At 35.6% G+C, this 12278-nt stretch overlaps 1 protein-coding gene across 1 annotated transcript in view; it reads right to left on the bottom strand.

Moving 5' to 3' along the window:
- SMARCC1 (SWI/SNF related, matrix associated, actin dependent regulator of chromatin, subfamily c, member 1) overlaps positions 1 to 12278 on the bottom strand; it is a 131872-nt gene that overhangs the window by 81711 nt on the left and 37883 nt on the right. The window contains exons 7-11 of the mRNA XM_006892948.1: positions 12036 to 12111; positions 8766 to 8891; positions 6318 to 6439; positions 3383 to 3507; positions 1667 to 1726 (exon numbers count right to left, since the gene is read on the bottom strand). Coding sequence (XP_006893010.1) covers positions 1667 to 1726; positions 3383 to 3507; positions 6318 to 6439; positions 8766 to 8891; positions 12036 to 12111 — 509 coding nt within the window. The remainder of the gene's footprint in view (positions 1 to 1666; positions 1727 to 3382; positions 3508 to 6317; positions 6440 to 8765; positions 8892 to 12035; positions 12112 to 12278) is intronic.

The raw sequence follows: 12278 nt of genomic DNA, 5'->3' as shown, positions 1-12278 counted from the left end.
GTATGTGAGGTCAAGTGTTATCATTCTTGCCTCCAAAGAGCAGTCTGGCTCCACTCTCTCCAAGACATAGCTGTCTGTTCTCTTAGCAGGCCATGGAATATTCAGTGTTCTCCTCCAACACCACGTCTCAAAGACATCAATTCTTTTTCTGTCATTCTTAATCACTGCCCAGTTCTCAGATGCATAGCTAGTTATCGGAATGACTATGGCCTGAATCAGACGCACCTTAGACATCACTACTCCTCAATAATTTGGAAAGATTCCTAACTGCAGATTTTCCCATTTCAATGCATCTCCTTACACATGCATATATACACACAAACTCAAATGTGTATGTGTACATGTATGTGTTAAGTATATACACACACACACACACTTTCATTGGTTCTGTTTCTCTGGAAAACCCTAAGACAGAGTCTAAACAATCTACCACTCTATACCTAATTTTCAACATTAGAAAATAAGACCATTTAAAATTTGGTTTTTGCTTTCATGGTCTTGATTTGGTAAATAAGTTAGACAACATAAATGAAATAAAAACATAAAGTGTTAATTTGTTCAAGACCTGTATTTCCTAAAAAAGTTTAAAAACAAGATCCAAATAATGTTTTGACACCTCCTTCATTATTTTGAGTAGATCTTAAAACTCATTCATATAAAATGAGTGACATTAAAACAATTACTGCTTCTACTCTGAACATGATTTAAAACAGAATTCTCTACTGATTTCAATGCCATGATGTAAGGCAAGGAATACTGACTATGCTTACAGTAAATGAAAGTAGAAAACTTGTCTAAAAAAACCCACTCCTATTCCCCATCAAATATCAATATGATTTATTAAAAATATAGAATTTAGTTAAATATGACATAGAGATATGAAGGTCCTCTTTTACATAAAGTGATCTCCAAATTATCTTCTGGGCCAAAATCCTTTAAAGAAAGAAAACATTTCTTTTTAATATCCTAAAAATACTAGGTCCTTGGGGAAGGGGGGGTGTTGGGGACTGTTTAACAATGAAAAAGCTTTTTTCCCTCACCCCTCCAAAAAAAGCTAACTTGGGGGGGGGGGATGTGCAACAATGAATGAATGGAAATCCAAGTCCTTTATAAACTTTCATTAAAATCTTAAGGGAAAAACCCCAACCTAGGTTCTATTTGATTTTAATAACTGAAAGAAAAGTTATTTAGATAATTATGTCTAACTCTCAGAAAAAGATATTTAAAACTATTTTCTTAACTGAGTGACTTTTTGTTCTCTCCTAAATTCAGAAGATTATTATCTGCAGCTTGAAAAACTTACCTAAACTTAAGACATGAAATATGCATCAAATTTAACAGCTATTGCTTTAAAATTCATATATTCTAATTCCATGCATAATGTTCCCATCTTTGCTAATTTATAGGAAAAATAATACAGCCAAGGATGAGCAGAACACTTGCTACAGAAACAGTGAATGCATCAGAGGAAATCAATGTTTCCAAGATGATGGCAAACCAAACTGTTAAGATGCTAAAAGTAGGCATAGTCAATATTCTATTTTAGTAATCACAGGACTTAAAATAACATGTCTGAGTATAGAAAGAACTAACAGAAGAGATAATAAGATTTAAAGGGAAAAAACAATGCAAAACAAGTTATGGATTTCTATTATCTTTCTTTTACCTAGATCTGCGACAGTTCCTCCTTTCACAGGTGTATTTTCACTGTCTTTCTTTGGGTTTACTGTTAAGGAGGGAAAAAAGCACGTGATCAAAAAGTACATGCATCTCAGTGCAACTCCAAAGTAATTTATTTACTGTGCCCCAGTATCACAAGCTCAATTTTGAAATATTAGTAGTTAAAAGACAAACTATGTAATTAATTAAACAAGCTTCAACATTTTATAGCAAAAGGAAATGGAGAAGTATATGGAATAAAAGGTGAAAGGAACATTTAACCCACTTGCCCTCTCCAAGCATACTATGCTTGATAAACATTTATTTTACGCATGAGAAAACATTTCTGTGATTCATTGCTATAAGAGTTCAGAACTGATCTCTTTCATACATCTTCAGTGAGTTCAAAATATAACCTGAGGGTTTAAAAAAACAAATCAAAACTCAAAAGCAAAACATCTGAAATATCATCTCATCCTAGAAACAATAGCAACGTTAAAAAGGGCAGCAAATAACAAATATTGGCAATGTTGTGGAGAGACTGGAACTCTTATTCCCTATTAGCGGGAATGTAAAATGGTACAGCCACTACTGAAAACAATGTGGCACTTTCTCCAAAAGGTTCAAAACAGAAATACCATTTGACTCAGCAATTCCACTATTGGGAATATACCCTAAAGAAACCAGAGCCACGACTCAAAACAGACATATGCACATGCATATTTATTGCTGCATTAGTCACAACAGAAAAGGGATGCAACGCAGGTACTCATCAACAAACGAATAGCTAAGAAAACGATGGTACTTTCACACAGTGGAATATTATGAAACACTGAAAAACAAGTATACAGTGAGTGAAATATCTCAGTCACTAAAGGACACTTCTAACACTGCTGTTACAAAACAGGACACATGTGGTAGAGTGGTTGGGAAGAGAATGTGAAAACAGTGGACAGATAATGAACAGTGCAGTACAGCAGATGAGGGAAGAACTGTTTCAAAGTAAACTGATTACGCACACAATGTTGTGAGTCACAGAATACAAATCTTACTAACATAACACCTCCCACCTGGGCTATCAAAAGTTAATGATAAGGGGAGCTCTGGTGGCCTAGTGGCAAGGAGCTGCAACTACAATCCCATAGGCGCACGGTTCAAATCCACCAGATGCTCTGCCAGGGAAGGAGGGACAATCTCCTCCTGTACCAGTCAGATCTGATTTGACGGTACTCACTCACTCACACTCTCTCTCTCACACACACACACACACACACACACACACACACAAATAAAGTTAATGATAAAGGGAGAGAATCCTAATAGCAAGAACAGTCACTTACAAAGAATCCTCAATAAGATTAAATATAAATTTTTCCTTAGAAAAACTGGAGGGTGGTAAAGGAACAAACTCTTCCATATCACAATGCTGAGTCTGAATTGACTCAACAACAGGGATTTAATAGGTCTAACTATGCAATGTACTCTCCTTTTTTCACACCTAAAGTAGTCGCATCAAGATTAAAAAAATATTGTCCAAATAAACAAAACAATAAATAAAAAAACTAAAAATAGGAGAATTTCTTGAAAATTAAATAAATGTCAAGACGGGAAATATGTATTCGAACTGTGGACCCAAAACATAAAGCTGCAACCTTCCATGGCATTGATGGAATTATTAAATCATGTCTAAACATATGGTTTGTGTTGTAAGAAGGATACAAACCATTTTTTGGAAGTACAACTTCTTCTATGTTGGGTACGGGTGTTGGGTCTTCCATGTCCTTGGTAAGGTCTTCTTGTTCTTCTTCCTCTTTCTGGTTTCTGCGTTTCCCATAAAGACTAGCTTGGCTACAGTACACAGAAATAAAATAGTAAGATTTATTAAGGGAATACCTCCTTTTTAATTATCATGTAACACAACAGTTGCTAATTTAACGTTTTTCATATACACAATTTAGTGACACCAATTACAGTAATGATGCTGTACAACAATCAATATGTATTACAAATTTATTATCATAAGTTTGATGGCTCATAATGTTGTTATATGCCGTCGAATTGCCTGCAACTCTAATCCAATTACTATGTACAACAGTTCTGAACCCTGCTCTATCGTGAGCCAATTTTATTGTCTCTGACACACCTACCCCCCAACCCCAGTCACTGAGTCAATAAATAACAGTTACTGATTAAAACAGGAAAATTACTTCCTTGTAAAATACAAGAAAGTGCTTCTGTAATATTTAAGAGTCACACCATGTGTATGAGTCAAAAAATCTATTCAACAGTACTGGAATGGCTACTTGATAGATGTTTTCAACAACTTCTCATGTTGGGCCTTCATTACAGTAAGAATTCTATATTCAAAATTATTTTAAAAGACAAACAGGAATAAAGTAAATCTAACACATTCTGTAAATTAAATCAGAAAAATAGGAACCAATTTGGCAGAGTCTTCAAATTATGTCAAAACGGTCATTACAGAACAGATACAGAAATTCAATTACTCAAACAGCACATATTACTCTAAAAGTGGCAATAAATTATTGGAACAAAAGCATAACTCTGTGGCACTGCTGTGTTCTTACTCATAACTGACCATTTCACTGGGTCTCTGAGTCTGTAAATGACACATAAGATTGGCCATCTTGTTCTTGCAGAGCTGCTGGTAGATTCTAACAGCCAACGTACAGCTCCCCTAAAGAACACAGTACCACAGCTCCCTAATGAAAGCACAAGTCCTAAGGCAATGAAGTGGACCTTCCCTCAACTCTAAAACGACAGTTAACAAAATGGTAACAGAAACTTTTCTCAACATCTATTAACAGTGTTATTTTCTATCTTCAGTTATTCCTATCTTTATATCCTTCATCAGAACCAACTCACAGCTGATCCTCCAATGGGTTTTCAGAGGCAAGAAATGGAATGGGATGAGCCTGTGCATCTTTCTCCCATGGAGAACCTGCTGGATTCAAACTGCCTATCTTTGGTTTGGTAGTACAACGTCTTACCTTTCAAGTATCAATCCAACTAATATTTCTTTTTGAAACTACTATTTGACAGAAAGACTTCAAAAAAGATTGACTCTACTATGACTTACAAGAGATAAAAGAGCAGAAAACATTTAAATACTTGACATAAAGAGTACCAATAGTGGAAGATGAGTAAAAGGTGCCAAGGAATATAGCTGAGAGAGTAATAAGTTGTAAAGAGTTGGTAGAGTAAGATGTAAAATTTAAGCTGCACTTGGAAGACTGAGAAACAAGTCACTAAGAATTAGGTAATATGACAGGAACAGGCATAAAACCATAATGGGGTAAATCATAAAATGTATGTACTTTGGAATGGAATGAGTAATAGTCTAAACAAGAATGGATACTAAAATCTTGTGTTTGGACAGTCTTGAGGTCACAAAACTGCAGATAATGCTGCAAGTTCTCTTCTACCACTGACAATATACTGGTACAGACCAGAATAAAATATATAAATAAAAACACTGGCGTTTTGGGTTTTTTTAAATAAAAATGCCAAGACTATTTTTAAAAGAGGCAGAAGAGATAAAATAATTTTTTAAAAAAGAAAATATACAGGGAAGATGAACACAGTAAATGTCACAAAACAAGTTTCAGCATAGTATATAAACACCAAAGTCCAAAGAACATATTAAATGGGCGAAAGCCTGATCGTTACAAAGCTCTCACTCCATGTAACCATTTATTTTGAGAAACTTAATTCAGTGGATTTTGCTGTAGGTCTCTCAAACATCACACTGGTTCAATGGATAGTAGTGTCCTGGTGCCCCATCTCAGCTCCTACACAGAATAGCAATGTATCTTCTTCAAGGCTAACAGACATTTAGAAAATCTGTACTGGCTTTTATCACAAGGATCTTCAACAGCTCTAGAGTCTCTTAACATCAATAGCTAGATTCTGATCAGGAAGTTCTACTGCTCGAATCTAAAGAAAAAAATTTTTAGGTATAATTTTTACGTTTTTGTAGTAATTTCTTCTAAATTCACAAAATAGGATCTTCTTAATACCAATGGGCTCATAATAAAAAAAAATTTTGGAAGAAGACACTTTTTCCTCACTAGTTCTAAAATACGTGAAATTACATTTTAAAATAAGATTCTTCAATATATAGTTAAGCGAAGTCACTATTAAACATCTACTTCAGGAGAAACACTCTGTAAGTGCATTTAAGTCTTATTTGGTTCTCAGTAAAACACAGCTTTTTAGCTTTGTTAGAAGCTGTGCTCTCCACAGAGACATGAGGAGTAAGTGCTAGTCGATCACCCTGGACATTATCCACTTTGTAGACTATCAAATAGTTGTAGGTTCCTTCTTGAGTGTTTTTTTAATCATAAATGATTACAGGTAGTAAAACCAAGAAAAGTAGACACAGTGTATGCTGAATGGTTCCTTATCCACCATAGAAAAGAAATAGAAGTGGGGGGGGGGGGGGTGTTGCTTCTGGAAAAATTACAATATAAAGTGCCCAAAAGGAAATCAAATAATTACACGACAAGGCATCAAAGCAAATATTTCCCAATGTGAGTTAAACCCAACTTAAATGAAGCAAAACTTCTAAACACACAAACTGGACAAGTGCTTTGAAGTTCCTCCTTTGGCTTTTTGATCATACTACACATTCTTACCCTTTCTTCCCACTCTTCTTCCGGGATTCTGTGGGTGTAGGAGGGGGAGGTGAAGGTGAATGTTTCCGCTTCCGAGCATTAGCCGCTGCTTTTCTATCTCTTCTCTCTGGACTTCGGACTGGCTAAGATTAAGTAAACAGAAATAAATATCAACAGCTTTGCACACTCCTTAGGTTCTACAAGGTCTGTCCAAAGGTGAGGTTATTCTCAAACAGCAAAACATCCAAACTAGCTCAGAGCAAATGAAAATGCACATCAAGCATTAGGTACTACCGGCAATCAAAAGATTCAGAACAAAAGTGAGGTGATACATAATGAATGGAAGTTATTCTTACTGCACCATATGCTACCAGACAGACAAGCCAAATACTGCACAAAACTTTCCTTGTTCACATTCCATCTTCCCAGATGAAAAAGTATTCTGGGGAAACATGAAATACCATCCACTAAACAGATAAAATACAACTCTGAGCTGAATTATCTTTAAAAACTGGATCCTTATAAAAATTAATTGCATTTTACAAGGAAAAAAAAAGAATGCTAACAAAGTATTATAAAAGATGTTCTAATAACAAATTATTTTAATTTTAAGATTACAACTTCTCACTTAAGACAATTATTTCTATTTGCAAATACATGTAGTTTTAAAACAAAAACACCCACAAAACTATAAAGACAAAACAGCACTAAAAGAAATAAGGATGTTTTCAAGAGAGATCAGAGTGTACACAAACTATGAGGCTGACCATTATAATCTATAAATAAGCAAAAATCTGAACAAGTGAAGGATTTCCTCAGCCTGGTTCACAGTGAATTTATGTAAACAGTGCTGAGATAACAAAAATCCTCAACACTGGGCCAACAGGCAACATCATGGCCGACAGAGAAAAGAATGAGTTTAGTTAGCAATATTATTTACATGGATCCACAATCCACACCCACAACAGCAACAAGCAAAAATAAAAAAGTGTTGTACTGAGAAAAATCTGCAGTCAAGGCTTCCCGCCAACATGCTGCAGAGTAATGCCTAAGTTTAAAAAGTAAGGTGAACCTGTTCTAAGCCATTTCAATTACTTCCTAAGCATCTGAAAGAAGAACTGATGCCTTTGAAGAGTATGGACTATCCCATGGACTTCAAACAAACCAAATCTGTCCTGGAGGAAGTGCAACCAGGAGCTACCTTAAAGGAATATGATGGTGAACCTTCACTTCATACACTTGGGCCATGTTATTAGGAGAGGCCAATCCTAGGAAAAGAATATTGTGCTGGAAAAGGTGGAGTGTCAGAGAAAGCGAGGAAGATTCCAATAAGATGGACTGACACAGTTACTTTAACAATGGGCTCAAGCATACCAGAAATCATGAGCATGGAGTAAGATCTATTGGTAAGATCATGTGTTCAGATGTATTGTTCAAAGGGTCATTATGATTCATAGTCAACCTACAACATGAACAATCCTAATAAGAAAGCAGTAAATCCTGCTATAAAGAGCCAGCGTAACAATTTGGAGATTAGAATAGTGCTAAGAGGTAAATCCATGGAAAAGAATATCATGCTTGGAAAGGTGAAGGATCAGTAAAAGAAAAGAAGATCTTTTAATAAGATGGATGTACAGAGTGACCACAACAACAGATTCATGTACATCAGAGATAGTGATACTGGGAGGGATAGGGCAAAGTTAATATCCATTTTTTATACAGGGTCACTACGGTTCATAGTTGACTTGACAGTATATAACAATGATGTCACAAAAAACTTGCTTTGAAATGTAGTAAAGGAAAATAAAGGGAGCTCTGGTGGCCTAGTGTCAAGAAATCACACTGGAATCTCAAAGGTGCACAGTTTTAATCCACCAGATGCTCTGCTGAAGGAGGGGAAATCTCCTCCTTTGCCAGTTGGATCTGATTCGACAGCATACAGCAAGAAAAGAAAAAGAAAATAAATGTCTGTCAAAGAAGGTTTAAGCAAAAAAAGAAAACTGAGAAGAGTCAAATTCCATAACACAATGAGAGAGATAGGAATATATAGAAAAACAGTTTGAGTAGGAAAAGAACAGAAATAAAAATAGGCATGAAAAAATCTTTACGTTCAAAATTGAGCAGTTCAAAAACACAAAAATTGTCTCAAAAGACTTAAAAAAGAAAACACCAAAGCCTAAAACACAAAAAACAATGAGCAAAAATGCTAAATGTCCCAAACAAAAAGGTCTTGAGCCACAGAGGCCTTTTTCTAATGTAACAAATTCAACTATTAAAATATTCAAACTGTTAAAACACCATATTCTTAAAAAGTCTGGGAGATTTTTTTATATTGTTTTAAGAGTTATACGAATTTAGTGCCTTTTACATATACTCAATAGCCAGTGCACTTTGACATTTATCAGTAACAATAAACTATAGGCCAAGAAAATATAAAACTACTGATATAAATAGGGTGAACCCACATACCTCTTCATTCCTTGTCGAGATTCGCTGCCGAAAACTCACAGGCTTCCTGTTCTCATCCACCTCATAATCCTCTTCATTCATCCATTCATTGAAAACGTCAGTGTCCAAAATCCACTTTGCATGAACCTAAAAAAAAAAAAAAATACCAAAATATTAACAACTACATGGTAAAATTATTCAAGGTTTTCAAAAATCAAAATATTTAAAAGAAAACAAGATTTATAATACAGTTTTCTTCTGGAAACTCATGGACAAGATGAATAGAAGAACTGCTTCACTGTTAAGAGTAATTCCTCCCATTCCTACCCCAGTCAAGAGTGCTAGGAACTCCTGACTACCTTTTATACTAGATCAATTTTTTAATTATTCATGGTATTTTACCAGTACTTATAATGTAACCCAATTACCATTTTTTTCACTGCGAAACATAAATGCACTATTCTAGAAAATAATAAAAGGTCTAATTAAAATTTCCACAAAAATTCAAATTCAGAGATACTCTAATTGCGACATATTTAAAAAATGCCAATGTCACAGAAGACTCAGAAAGGTTGAAGAAATGGTCCATAACAAAGAGATTAAAAATGCTATGTGTCCCCTATTGTAGTGACATCAACTGATTAAAGGCTTGTTCAGTCCAAAAAAACCCCGCTATGTGTCAAAAGAACTATGAGATGTCATCTCACCTCAGTAAGAATAGCAAAATCCAACAGAGGAGCAAACAACAAATACTGGTGCGGTTGGGGAGAAACTGGAACCCTTATTCTCTGTTGATGGGAATGTAAAATGGTGCAACCACTACCGAAGGCAGAATGGTGCTTTCTCAAAAAGTTGGAAATAGAAAAAAACATTTGACCTAGCAATTCCACTACTGGGAATATACCCTAAAGAAACCAGAACTGCCATCCAAGCAGATAAAAGCACACCCATGTTTATTGAGGCTTTGTTCACAATAGAAGCTAGAGAAGCTGTGGTATATTCATACAGTAGAATATTATGCAGCATTAAAAACAATGAACTCATTGTACATCCAAAGCCTTCTCCAACAGGGTAAAAAGGGAAGCCACAGATGAGAAAAAATATTGGGTAATGACATGTCTGACAAGGGACATATATCTAGAATTTATAAAATACTCGAGTACCACAAGAAGATAAAATAATCCAACTGAAACATGGGCACAGGATATGAATAGACACATCATCACAGAAGACATTCAGATGGCAAACACACACATGAAGAAATGTTCAAAATCCCTAGCTCTAAGAGAGATGCAAATCAAAACAATTATGAGATATCATCTCATCCCAGTCAGAATAGCAAAATTCAACAGAACAGCAAGCAATAAATGCTGGCGAGGTTGTGGAAAGACTGGAACCCTTATTCACTGTTGATGGGAGTGTAAAATGGTGCAACCACTGTGGAAGGCAGTATGGCGCTTTCTCAAAAAGTTGCAAATAGAAATACCATTTGACCCAGCAATTCCACTACTGGGAATATACCTAAAAGAGACCATACTGCCACCCAAGCAGATATATGCACACCCATGTTTATTGTGGCTTTATTCACAACAGCAAGAAGTTGGAAACAACCTAAATACCCATCAACAAACGAATGGATAGAGAAACTGTGGTATGTTCACACAATGGACTACTACGCTGCACTGAAAAACAAGGAACTCATGCAGTATTATTCAAAATGGGTGACCCTGCAGGACATTATGCTGAGTGAAGTATCTCAGTCACAAAAGGACAAATAGTGCATAATGCCAGTGTTGTAAAACAGGACTGACATCGGGGTTGGGGGGAGACTGTGAGAGAGGGGATAAATAATGTATACTACATTGAAACAGATGAGGGAGAAGTGTTTAAAAAGGTATATGTGATTAGGTATTATTGTCATGACAGGAGTCCAGAACGCAGGCTGCATAGTGGAGTGCACCTGGGGGTAGGGACTGTAAAACAAAGAAAGAATTTTTCTTTTACTTTTCAAAGAGAAGAGTGAAGTAGGGGGCAGGGAGAAAAGTGCAACAACGAATGACTGGAAACCGTAAGTCTCTGTAAACTTTCATTAACATTAATAATAATAATAAAAAAAACAATGAACTCATGAAATATTATACAAAATGGGTGACTCTGGAGAATATTATGCTGAGTGAAGTACCTCAGTCACAGAAGGACCAATACTGCATAATGACACTGTTATAAAACAGTACTGACATGAGGGTTGGGGGAAAACTTTAAAAAAAAGGAGATAAATAATGAAACACAAGGGAGAGAACTGTATAAAAGGAATATATGAATAGTTATTATTGGCACGACCAGAGTCCAGAATAGGAGCTGCATAGTAAAGTGAACTGGGGGGGAGGGGGGGGAATGATGGCACACACAACTGTAGAACAATAAAAAAAACTTCTTTTCCAAAGAGAAAAGCGAACTGGGAGGGGAGGACAGGGAGGAAAGGAAAATGTGGGACAATGAATGAATGGAAATCCAAGTTCTCTATAAACTTATGTTAAAATCTCAATTAAAAAACCGCTATGAGTGGTACAACAATGAATGAACGAAAATCTAACTTCTCTGTAAATGTTAATGAAAATAAAGTTTTATTGAAAATAAGTAAGCAAGTAAATAAAGCTATGTGTGAGGGTAGGAAAGATGGGGGAAATGACCATAAAATATCTTGCCAAGACAACTAGTAAAACTTGAATGGGTTTTATACTTAAATAGTGAGCTCTAGGGCTCACAACCTAAAGACAGGCAGTTCCAATCCACCAGTTGCACCAAAGGACAAAGAATTATAATCTCCTGTGCGATTTATAGCCTCTAAAAATTTGCTCAAACCATGTAGTGTTCCCTTGCTTTGTTTAAACCAGTGATTCCTAGTCTATATATAGGTTTCACATAAGCACAACTAAGTGTTCTAGGATTCCCATTCTTCCTCAATGTTAGGTGCTAGTTACAATCCACAAAAAATGCTTTTGCAAAGTACCATTATAATGAAAAACATAAAAAATAACTTTATTCAGTCTTACTAACATCAGTTACATCTACCTCCACCACTCCCTTTTAATATTTTTTCCCTGAACTATCTCAAAATCAGAGTAACTCAGTACTGAAGTCTCTCCAAACTGTTATAGTTTAGACCTAGAACATCTTCAAGGTTGCAATGTCTTTCAAATGGATAAGAAAGAGAAAACATCAATCTGCATCTATTTAAATATTGTTGCAAAGAAGAGCTATTAGGTTTTAATCAAGAAAGGGATGATTTACCTTCCATGGCTTTTCTGGAATTGGTGGATCCTCGATTTCAGCATCTACATCACTATTGTGGATCCATGTATCATAGCTGTAATTTAAAAAGAAAAGAAAATAAATTATAACTCAGATCTGATACATTTAAGACTATCAAATAAGAAAGATATCTTTTCAGGCACTGGCTGAAAATCGCCTGTGACTTCATCCATAGCCACTGGTGAGAGTCAGCGCCCAGAGCCATCAGGGGCTTTAAGCTCG

This window comes from Elephantulus edwardii, unplaced genomic scaffold (genome assembly GCF_000299155.1).
Source record: "Elephantulus edwardii isolate Elephantulus edwardi_28Jun2011 unplaced genomic scaffold, EleEdw1.0 scaffold00121, whole genome shotgun sequence".
In the NCBI taxonomy this organism is placed as follows: Eukaryota; Metazoa; Chordata; class Mammalia; order Macroscelidea; family Macroscelididae; genus Elephantulus; species Elephantulus edwardii.
Note: the sequence above shows the minus strand (reverse complement) of the source record. Positions and strands in the feature narration are given on the sequence as shown.